The sequence below is a fragment of the Piliocolobus tephrosceles genome, chromosome 2 (genome assembly GCF_002776525.5).
Source record: "Piliocolobus tephrosceles isolate RC106 chromosome 2, ASM277652v3, whole genome shotgun sequence".
Classification (NCBI taxonomy): Eukaryota; Metazoa; Chordata; class Mammalia; order Primates; family Cercopithecidae; genus Piliocolobus; species Piliocolobus tephrosceles.
The window spans coordinates 164836613-164848957 of record NC_045435.1 but is presented as its reverse complement, the minus strand read 5'-3'; the positions used below and the strand labels follow the sequence as shown (position 1 = coordinate 164848957).

Genomic DNA, 12345 nt, shown 5'->3' with positions numbered 1-12345 from the left:
AGACCATCCACCAAAGTAGAAAAATAAAAAACCAAACAATGATACAGTGAATACTAGAGACTTTTAGGTGATAACACAGCTCCGTTTGGTTTGGTTTTGTTCAAAGCACCTGTGCTAGGCTCTGTTTCAGAGCCATCTAGCAATACAAACCAATGCAAAATAACATGACATTAATCATGGTTTTACTTAATAAAGCCTTTGAAAAAAGTTTTATGATCACCTGATTCTTAGGGCCTCCCTGAGGAGCAATCTCATGAAGAAAATCCTTGATTTACCATTTTTAAAATAGTGTGAATGTAAGTTATTCCTGTTGTAACTTACATTAAGGCCAAGCACATAAAAAGCATGCTCTCACATAATCTTCACAACTATTTAAAGTAAACATTGTTTTCTCCCTTTTACAGATGAAGAAATTGAGGTTCTGAAAGGTTAAGAAAGGTTAGGTAATCTTCCTAAAGATTATAAACCCAAGAATCAAGTCAAAGCCTGTCTGATTCCAAAGTCTATCCATTTTCTATTCCACATGGCATTTGGCCTCCTAAACTTCCCCATTTTTTTGAAATGTATGCCATAATTATGGAATATAAAAACATTTCAATTTTTTTGGTATCCTGAGTCAAACATGATGAGCATATTGAAATTTTTAAAAATTGTTTGTTCAAAGCTTCATAAAATATTTATACCTGTAATTAAGATAAGAAGGTAATAAAAACAATTAGTGTATGTGATCGATACCCGGTTTCATCCTTATCACAAATACAATAATAAGCATGCTAATTCAAAGATAAAAGTTCTTAGATCTGACTGGTAATGGCCAGATAAGCTCAGACTCACTTTTCTTCCTCTCCTTGTGAGCTTTTACCAGAACATCCAACTGTTTCCAGCCTCTTGCTTAAATGGTCCGGGCTCAAGTGACCAAACTGAAAGTCTTCTGACTACCTCATTATTTCTGGTTCAATCTATTGATTGGAAGATTCACAATCAACATTTTGAGAATTAAAAAAAGCAAAAAAGCCTTACATTATATGTGTTTTTCAACTATCTGATTCATCATTCATCCCAATTTCAGAAATGTGAAACCACACTTTAAAAATTCAGGGAATAGGCTGGTAATCCGCCTGTAATCCCAGCACTTGGGGAGGCTGAGGCGGGCGGATCACGAGGTCAGGAGATCGAGACCATCCTGGCTAACAAGGTGAAACCCTATCTCTACTAAAAATACAAAACATTAGCCCAGGGTGGTAGCAGGCGCCTGTAGTCCCAGCTACTTGGGAGGCTGAGGCAAGAGAATGGTGTGAACCTGGGAGGCGGAGCTTGCAGTGAGCCAGGATTGCGCCACTGTGCTCCAGCCTGGGTGACAGAGCGAGACTCCATCCAAAAAAAAAAAAAAAAAAAATTCAGGAAATGTAACATTTGTTGCCATCAAATGACCTAAGTTTTCCAACAGTGCTAATTTCTTATATTCAAATGGTAGAATTATGGGCAGTACTAATTTTTCAAAATCATTTTTATATGGTGTTTAAAATATGGGGAAAAGTATATGCTTATTATTAACCTAATTCATAAAGATGCCAGTTGTTTAAAACTCAGTTTTGTTTTATAGGTATTATCCTTATCATTATGCACCTTTCCTATCTGATATACGCAACATCAGTACACTCAAAATCCATTTTGAACTAGGAAAACCTTTTAAGCCGTTTGAACAGCTTCTTGCTGTACTTCCAGCAGCCAGCAAAAATTTACTTCCTACATGCTACCAGGTGGGCTTTAGAATTAAATGTTTGTATGTCCTTTTTCATATTTAGGACAAACCTGGAAACAATAATACTCAAATTTATTTGGTGGCTAAATAGTTACTTTCAGTTTTAAACCATAGTATTTGTTTAACAAGTCCCTTGAAAAGTAATTCCTTGATTTAAAGTTAGCTTTGTTTTGAAGATGCAAAGAAACTCTGTAAACCATTTTGAGCCTGGCTTCATTTTCAGCACCTTTTAACAGATTTTCAATTTGTCTCTACACTGAAGAAAGTAGACTAAAACAGAAAAAATCTGAAGCTATCTACTTTGTCTACATTTATAGATTCATTTCTCTTCCTTTTATTCTCTACCTTTTGGTACAGGGATGGTTCTAGTAAGTCGTTTATCCCAACAGCAGTACTACCTAAGTATATGTTTGTTTTTAAACATTTTATTTATCAAATTGTGAAATAAAAAGCTTTCTTTGGTTAACATATTTCTTGTAACAGGAGGAAAATATTTCAGGAGTGATAAGGTTACCAAAATTACCCTAAGCCTACTAAGGTGATTCTGAAGTTATACTTTGTATCATTCTTCGAGGGTAACAATCTGTTCTTTTAATTCCATGGTTTGGTCAGGAATTGGAGTAGACACACACACACCTTTTACTTCTTTAGCAGTGTCAGACTCCCTTCTGCATCTTTCTGAACCTTAACCCATTCTTGGTCCTGGCTTCCCTTTCTTCATAAGTTTCTTTGATTCTTTTTTGCCTGCCTTTGGATACAATATGCTTTAATACTCAACCACTCTGGACCAGCATGACCATGCAAGTGTTTTACAGTCTGTTTTATTGTACAGTGCCCATGCTGTACTGGTTGTTTTAAATATTTTGAGTATTACCCTGAGAGTATACTGCTTTATTTCCTTATGCTTTCTTTGTCTACCTACGTTATAAAGTCATAGAAATGTGTTATTGAACTATTTCTGTTTGATATTAGTGGTGCAGTGGTTCTTGGATTTTAGGCTATTTTTCTTGTAAACTATCTTGGATGTTACATTACTTAATAGAATCAGTTCTTCAGGACATGAAAGTAAATTGTCAATTTGAGGCTAAAAATAGAGGACTACTAGATGCCTTTTAGGTGAACTGAATGAAGTCTGAATAGAAAAACAATTTAGCTGTGTGTCTTGTAGAGTGAAAAAAACAAGAAAAACTAATTTAAAATGAATGTTGAGAGTAAGGATGACTTTGCTACATAACTAGGTTAGTAAAATATGTAAATGAGGAGTAGCAGTGAAATCAGAATTCTTATAGTTGAAAATCAAAATATAGCAAGTATATTGTGACATATCTGAGATACAAAAATTTAGTTTGCTTAGAAATTTTAAACTAACAGGAAATATTATAAATACATTAACGAAAAGCTATATTGATATTGGTTCTTATATTTCGATTATGCTATTTTATATTTTCACAGCATTTGATGACCAGTGAAGACTCACCAATTATAGAATATTACCCACCTGATTTTAAAACTGACCTAAATGGGAAACAACAGGAATGGGAAGCTGTGGTGTTAATCCCTTTTATTGATGAGGTCAGTGCATGAAATAATCATTACATACACATATATTCTTAATCAGAGACTATTTCACATAAGTTAATGAGCAATGGGTTTTAATCACCATTTATGTTTTGTTAATGAGATTTAACTACCCTCTTCATTATGTGCATAAAAACTTCTAGGTATGCTAATTATAATAAGGCTGAAGTGGCTTTACTATTATTAGACAAAGTAGTCTTCAGAACAAGGAGTAATATTACCAGAGATAAAGAGATGTTTTATACAGATAAAAAGAGTTCAGTTCCAATGACATCACTTGGACTCGGGAAGGGGAACATCACACATCGGGGCCTATCATGGGGGGGAGGGGGGAGGGATTGCATTGGGAGTTATACCTGATATAAATGACGAATTGATGGGTGCTGACGAGTTGATGGGTGCAGCACACCAACATGGCACAAGTATACATATGTAACAAACCTGCACGTTATGCACATGTACCCTAGAACTTAAAGTATAATAATAAAAAATAAAAAAAATTTAAAAAAAAAAGAGTTCAGTTCAAGAAGACATAAAAATCCTAAATATATTGTACCTCATAAGAGAGCCTAAAATACATGAAGCAAAAATTATCAGAATTATAGCTAGAAATTTCAACACTTTTCTCTGAGGAATAATGCAAGAGGACAAAAATTCAATAAGGATAAAGAAGATTTGAATAATGCTATAAACCTACTCATAGAATTAAATTAGAAATAGTAACAAAGATCTGGGGAATCCCTATATGTTTTGAAACTGAATAGCACACTTCTAAATAACCTATGATGAAAGAAGAAATTAAAAGAAAAATTAGAAAATATTTTGATCTGAATGATGATTAAAATACAATACATCATAATCGGGGCTGAGCGTGGTGGCACACACCTGTTATCCCAACACTTTGGGAGGCCAAAACGGGAGGACTGCTTTTTTTCCCCTCAGGAAAGAAAGAAAAAGGATCCATGGTCGGTATGATATGACTAAAGCAGGGCTTAAAAGGAAATTTAAGGTTCTAGATATTTATGCTAAACAAGAAGAAGATTTAAAATAAACTACTTAAGCTTCTGCCTTAAGAAGATAGAAAAAGAAGAGCAAATTAAACTCAAGCAGAATGAGGGAAATAAAAAGAAGCTGAAATCTACAGAAAATGAACAAACAATGGAGAAAAATTAATGACATCAAAAGTTGGTTCTTTGAAAAGAGTAATAAAGTCAGTAAATCCTACCTAAACTAATCAAGAAAGTTAAATAAAAGTGGGGAAGACAGACATAAATTACCAATATTGGGAATGAAAGAAGAGATATCTTACAGTTCCTACATATAGTAAAAGGATAGTTAAGGAATGTTATGATCAAACTTTATGTCAACAAATTCAGCAACCTAGATGAAGTGAACATACTTCATCACAACTTAGCAAAACTCACAGAAAAAAATATAAAAATCTGAATAGTCTTTTATATCTTCTAGGCCCTGATGTCTTCAGTTGTGAATTCTAGCAAACATTTAAGAAATAATGCCAATCTTTTTTTTTTTTTTTTTTTTTTTTTGTGAGATGGAGTCTTGCCCTGTTTCCCAGGCTGGAGTGCAGTGGCACTATCTCCGCTCACTGCAAGCTCTGCCTCCTGGGTTCACGCCATTCTCCTGCCTCAGCCTCCTGAGTAGCTGGGACTACAGGCACCCGCCACCAAGCCTGGCTAATTTTTTGTACTTTTAGCAGAGACGGGGTTTCACCGTGTTAGCCAGGATAGCCTCAATCTCCTGACCTCATGATCCGTCCACCTCAACCTCCCAAAGTGCTGGGATTACAGGTGTTAGCCACTGTGCCTGGCCGAGATAATGCCAGTCTTACACAAAGTTTCAGAAATAGAAGAAAGGAAATTGCTTCCCAACATTTTATTAGACTAGCATATTCCAGATACTCAAATTTGACATGGCGTTAAATAAAAATTACTGACTGATACTCCTCCTAAAAGTAGATGCAAAAACTCCTAAGAAAGTAACTTGAGGCCGGGCACGGTGGCTCATGCCTGTAATCCCAGCACTTTGGGAGGCCGAGGCAGGCGGATCACGAGGTCAGGAGATCAAGACCATCCTGGCTTAACACGATGAAATCCCGTCTCCACTAAAAATAGCAAAAATTAGCAGGGCGTGGTGGAGGGCGCTTGTAGTCCCAGCATGCGTAAGTGTAAACTTGCTGTGATAGGCAAAAGCTTGCATTCTCATTGTTTTCAAGGTGTTAATTTAATACCAGTCCATTATTATGCTGATAAAAAGGCATGGATCACCAGGGACATCTTTTCAGATTGGTTTCACAAACATTTTGTACCAGCAGCTTGTGCTCACTGCAGGGAAGCTGACTGGATGATGACTGCAAGATTTTGTTATATCTTGACAACTGTTCTCATCCTGCAGCTGAAATTCTCATCAAAAATAATGTTTATGGCTCACACCTGTAATCTCAACACTTTGGGAGGATTGCCTGAGCCCAGGAATTCAAGCCCACCCTGGGCAACATAGCAAGACCCAACCTCTACCCCTCCAAAAAAAATTAACTGGATATTGTGGTGTATGCCTGTATTCCCAACTGCCTGGGAGGCTGAAGTGAGAGGATCGCTTGAGCCCAGGAGGTCGAGGCTGCAGTAAGCCATGATTGCCTCACTGCACTCCAGCGTGGGTGTCAGAGCAAATCCCTGTCTCAAAACATAAACAAAAATGTTTATGCCTTTTTGCCATGTACTTCTCCCAAATATGACTTTATTAATTCAGCCATGTCACCAGTCATATCCAAAAAATTATTGCCAAGACCAGTGTCAAGAGGTTTTTGTCCTATGTTATTTTCTAGTAGTTTTATAGTTTAAGGTTTTAATGTTTAAGTTTTTAATCCATTTTGAGTTGATTTTGTTTATGGTAAGATAAAAGTCCAATTTTATTCTTCTGCATATGGATATTCAGTTGTCCCAACACCATTTATTGAAGAGGCAGTCCTTGCCCGGTTGTGTGTTCTTGGCAACCTTGTCAAAAATCAGACAGCTATAAATTACGGATTTATTTCTGGGCTATTTTGTTCCATTGGTCCGTATGTCTTATTGAAAATACTTTTATGTATGTTTACCTTTTGCATTTTCTCTTTTGTAATTTGCTTGTTTTATTCTTTCCCCGATTTTTCTTTTTTTCTTTTGATTTTTAGCTACTTTGTATATTAGAAATAGTTTTCCCCAGTATCACATCTGTCTCTTGATTTGTATATGGCATTTTCTGTCATATACATTATCTTTTACTTAAAAAATGTCTTTCCCCTTAAGGCTGTTAGGTTTTTTTCTGTCTTCCTTAAATAAAAGTTTATCACACTAAATTATCAATACCACCTAGATTTTCTTCTGATACATTTATTATTTTGTTATTGTGATACTTGTTTTTATATATGGTAGGAAGTTCAGAAGTGTATGTGCTTTTTTTTCAACTGGATAGCTAGTTAGGACATTATTATTTAAATACCTAAAGGACTGTGTTTTGGCATAGATTTGGGTCTATTATTGAACTCTATCTATTCTGTTCTTCTGGTCTGTGGGTCTCTTGTAGTGTCAGTGCTAGTGTTTTGATTATAGTAGCTTTATCAAAAGTGATAGGATCTGGTAAGACAAGTCCCAGGTTACTTTTTACTGTTCATACATTCATTCTTCCATATTAACACTGGTATCTTACCCTTTTTTTAAAAAAAAAAAAAGATATTTTAAATCATTGATATCCTGATTGGAATTACTTTAAATGTGTAAGTTAATTTGGAAAGATGGACAGTGCTGTACTACTACAGAATTTGTAAAGAGATTAATGCTCTGAATTATGATATAATAATTATAATAGATTCACACTTAAAATTTTATTTTCTGCTGCCTTGCTTATTTGCACTTTAGTGGCTACTGTTGGGGTAATAGCTTCAGAGGACTTTGCAGTGGCAGCAGTATTCTAGGGCCCTTTGAAACAACAAATAGCATATTTTTCATGCAATAAAATGGAAGAGTTTCATTAGTTAAGATTTTGTTTTTCAAGAGCACAAATGGTTATACTGTATATGGAGGAAAAAGACTTATTCTGTTTGTTGAGATTACAGAATTTTTATACTTTTAACCCTTCTCGTCAATCCTTATATTCAGAAGCGATTATTGGAAGCCATGGAGACATGTAACCACTCCCTCAAAAAAGAAGAGAGGAAAAGAAACCAACATAGTGAGTGCCTAATGTGCTGGTATGATAGAGACACAGAGTTTGTCTACCCTTCTCCATGGCCGGAAAAGTTCCCTGCCATAGAACGGTGTTGTACAAGGTAATGTTACTTGGTAATTTTTCAACAACAAAAGAGTCCTCCTAACACAAGGGTGTGAGAAGTGGGGGAGAGGGAGCTTTGAATATCTGTTTGGAGAATTAGCAAATAGTTTATGACAGTTATAGTCAATTGATAATCAGTGAGTTACATCTAATTTGCTGAGGATCTAAGGATCTCTCACACTTGTGTCTATAATTCTCTACTTTGGTCAGATTCTGCATTTCTCTTTCCTCCTTCTATTAAAAGTGTTTGAATTTTTTCTCTCTAATGTATATCCCTGCATTTTGTCTCCCTCGAATGGATATGTGAATTTTTGTTTCCATTGTCAATGTCTCTGCTCCCAGCATCATTTGATAACGCTGTGACATTGATGATTATACCCCCCAGCCACCCAACTAGAAAGACGGAAATAAGAAATAAAGATCTCCATTTTTTTCTCTTCATTACTTCCTTGTTTTTTCTCTTCTCTCATCTTCCCTGCAAATAATCTGCCTAGATGGCAATTCAGTGGCAAATAAAGTAAACATCTCTCAGTTACAACTTTTCCTTTTGTTAAAGGAAAGAGAAAGATAAAATAGGCATTATAAAATGTTTATTTTCCATCCTGGGTTTTGGAACATGGAGGATGTGGAGATTTGTGTTACGTGTCATATTTTCTCTTAAAACTTATATATACAGTTTTGTTTTAGATTAATGGGGAAGATCTCAACTTAGTAATCTACAGGGATGATTGTGTCTAGACCAATAACAGTAGAGAGGCTGGTTATCTGCTTGTGTTTTTTTTTTTGAGACGGAGTCTCGCTCTATCGCCTGGGCTGGAGTGCAGTGGCCAGATCTCAGCTCACTGCAAGCTCCACCTTCCGGGTTCATGCCATTCTCCTGCCTCAGCCTCGCAAGTAGCTGGGACTACAGGCGCCCGCCACCTCGCCTGGCTAGTTTTTTGTATTTTTTTAGGTAGAGACAGGGTTTCACCGTGTTAGCCAGGATGGTCTCGATCTCCTGACCTCGTGATCCGCCCGTCTCAGCCTCCCAAAGTGCTGGGATTACAGGCTTAACCCACCGCGCCCGGCCTCTGCTTGTGTTTTCTTCATCTGGAACTTATTGTCATTCTCTTCTTTAAAAACAAGGATGAACCTTATGAAATATTCAAGGGAAAATTTAAAAACTGTAATTGTTTGTAATGTATTAATTTTAAATTAAATACCTTGATTTATTTTCTAGGTATAAAATAATATCATTAGATGCTTGGCGTGTAGACATAAACAAAAACAAAATAACCAGAGTTGACCAGAAGGCGTTATATTTCTGTGGATTTCCTACTCTGAAACACATCAAACACAAAGTCAGTGGCTATTTAATTCAGAATTTTTTCACTTTATGAAGTGTGAAGTGATTATGGAGACAAAATTAAAATTAAATTCTTTGAATTTTTTTAAAGTTTTTTTTGAAGAAAAGTGGCGTTCAAGTATTCCAGCAAAGCAGTCGTGGAGAAAACATGATGTTGGAAATCTTAGTGGATGCAGAATCAGATGAACTTGTAAGTATTTTATTTATCATTCATTTATTAGATGCTTATAATGTATTAAACTATAACTGCTGAGATGTTTACCAAGGACGTATTACATGTTATAACTCTAGAAATTTGGAGCCTAAATAAGGATAAAGCAAAGAAACATTCATACAAATTAGATAATAGTTCAAGAACCTGTATCATTGTGACACAATGAATATGCAAATTTTCTAGAAATTTTAAAAAGGAGACAAGCTGTGTAAACCAAAAGTTAAGTATAGACTTGTAAATGAGAATAGGCTTGAGCTGAGCACTGAAAAAACAGGTTAGCACAAAGAAAAGGAGGGGAAAGTCATTCTAGTCGAAAGAAATATCATGAGCCAGTCATTTCAGTCAAAAATGTGATATATTATTGTTTTTAACCTTTTTGTGTGTCTGAACTATTTCTTAACACTTACTCTTTTCTTTAGAATAAATGTGATATATTTGAGGAGAAGGAATAAATAAGCCTTATTGAAGCCGAGGATTTGTGTTTGGAAATAGTAGAAGATAAGGGTGAAAAATCAGATTGAGGCTAGATTGTGGAGAACCTTGAGTACCAGGCTGAGGAGTTTGGACTTATTTTCCCATGACCATTATCTTCAAATTGGTATTTTCATAAAGATTAATTTGATGGCAGTATAATAAATTGCACAAAAGAGAAATTGAAGAAAGTGGGAAAGCTTACAGATGTAGCATCAGGTGATAGAGACATAAACTGTGGAAGTAGCGATAGATCTAGATGAACAATATGAAATAAAACTGATAGGTTTCATTATTTGATCAAATACAGGGGGTGAAAAGAGAAACTATTAATAGTAAATGTGACTGAGATATCCATGCTAATTAACTTAAAAAACAAAAAATTTTAGTTTACTGGACTCAAAAAGTTAAAACAGGGGAGTTGATGGTTTAGGGGGATGAAACGATAAATAATGATGGAATTTTAAGGTGATACTAGGATGTTTAACTGGAACTGCCTTGCCAGCCTTTCTTAACCAGTGTTCCACAAGATGTATAAGCCCTAATGCCCTAAGTCATTCATTACAAGCAATACATTAACTTCTGTGCTTGTAGAACAGTAGGAGCTGTGTACCATCCTTGAGAGAATAGAGAAAGTAGACATATTTTGTGTTCTCTGATTCAGGTGAAAAACCTGTTTAGAAAGGCTGTTTACGGCTGGACACAGTGGCTTAACGTCTGTAATCCCAGCACTTTGGGAGGCTGAGGTGAGCAGATCATCTGAGGTCAGGAATTGAAGACAAGCCTGGCCAACATGGTGAAACCCCGTCTCTACTGAAAATACAAAAATTAGCCGTGCGTGGTGGTGGGCGCCTGTAATCCCACTTTCTCGGGAGGCTGAGGCAGGAGAATTGCTTGAACCCAGGAGGTGGAGGTTGCAGTGAGCCAAAATCGTGCCACTGCACTCCAGCCTGAGTGACAAGAGCAAAACTCCATCTCAAAAAAGATAAAAGAAAGGCTGTTTATGTACAGTTACATACCTGGAGCTAGAGCTTAGAGAGAGATAAGGATATTCAAGTTGTCAACAGAGAATTGATCACTTTGAGGTTCATTTCCCTGAAGACAAGGTACATTGAGTGTTCATGGTCTCAGCATAAAGAAATACCCACAGTTATAAATGGTGGTGAGGGAGCTGATAGAAACACAGAGGTAAGACAGAATGATTCCAAAGTTAAATAGTACCACAGAAACACGGAGCAGAGGATGTAAGCTGCATAAATCTGAAGAAGAATAAAAACTCAAATAAGATCTGTGAATTTGTCTATTAGAACATCAATGTTGATCTTTGAAAATTCCATTTCAGTAGATTGGTGGAAGCAGAATTTCAGTTCCTGAGAACTAGGCTAAGATTGGGTAGATGGGAAGTAAAGGTAGCAAGTATTAAGCCCTTGGTCAATAAGTTATTTATTTATTTATTTATTTATTTGTTTGTTTGTTTGTTTGTTTGATGGAGTCTCACTCTGTTGCCCAGGCTGGAGTGCAGTGGCACAATCTCGGCTCACTGCAACCTCCACCTCCCGGATTCAAGCTATTCTCCTGCATCAGCCTCCCGAGTAGCTGGGATTACAGGTGCCCCCCCACCACGCCCGGCTAATTTTTGTATTTTTAGTAGAGTCAGGGTTTCACCATGTTGGCCAGGCTGGTCTCGAGCTCCCAACCTCAGGTGATCCACCTGCCTGGGCCTCCCAAAGTGCTGGGATGACAGGTGTGAGCCACCATGCCTGACCAAGAAGTTTATCATTGAAAGGGATGCTAGAAGCATAACTATAAATAAGAGAAGATGCAGCCAATGAATCCGATGAATCAAAATCCCTACCAAAGAAATGACGGAGAGCTAATGGAGAAAGGAGGTTTTATTTATTTATTTATTTATTTATTTATTTATTTATGTATGTATGTATGTATGTATTTATTTTTTGTGAGGCGGAGTCTCGCTCTGTCGCCCAGGCTGGAGTGCAGTGGCCAGATCTCAGCTCACTGCAAGCTCCGCTTCCCGGGCCCACGCCATTCTCCTGCCTCAGCCTCCGGAGTAGCTGGGACCACAGGCGCCCGCCACCATGCCCGGCTAATTTTTTTGTGTTTTTAGTAGAGACGGGGTTTCACCATGTTAGCCAGGATGGTCTCGATCTCCTGACCTTGTGATCTGCCCGCCTCAGCCTCCCAAAGTGCTGGGATTACAGGCGTTTTAGAAATGTCTAAATATCAAAATAAAAGTTACCCCAAAAAAGCCTAAAAATAGTTATCTGTAATTATTAAAATAGATTATTAGTAATGATTAAGGATAATAAACAGAAAAAAGATGAATGAACATTTGTATTTAAACTTCAGTTTCTATTACAGAATTATTGTTGTCCAGCCAATATGGTTAAATTGAATTGGATAATATAGTTTCTGTTTTTCTTTTTTCTTTTTTTTTTTTTTTGAGGCAGAGTCTCACTCTTTCGCCCAGGCTTGAGTGCAGTGGCGCGATCTTGGCTCACTGCAACCTCTGCTACCCAGGAGCGATTCTCCTGCCTCAGCCTCCCGACTAGCTAGAATTATAAGCACCTGTCAGTTACCGTGCCTGGCTAATTTGTGTGTGTGTGTGTGTGTGCTTTTAGTAAGAGACCGGGT

General features: G+C 36.8%; 1 protein-coding gene across 9 annotated transcripts in view; it reads left to right on the top strand.

Annotated features, from left to right (window-relative positions):
* Positions 1–12345, top strand: part of XRN1 (5'-3' exoribonuclease 1) — a 141643-nt gene that overhangs the window by 24920 nt on the left and 104378 nt on the right. For all 9 annotated transcript variants that reach the window (XM_023215348.2, XM_023215347.2, XM_023215344.3 and 6 more), the window contains exons 14-18: positions 1604–1760; positions 3215–3334; positions 7492–7661; positions 8883–9003; positions 9100–9198. In XM_023215348.2, coding sequence (XP_023071116.1) covers positions 1604–1760; positions 3215–3334; positions 7492–7661; positions 8883–9003; positions 9100–9198 — 667 coding nt within the window. The remainder of the gene's footprint in view (positions 1–1603; positions 1761–3214; positions 3335–7491; positions 7662–8882; positions 9004–9099; positions 9199–12345) is intronic.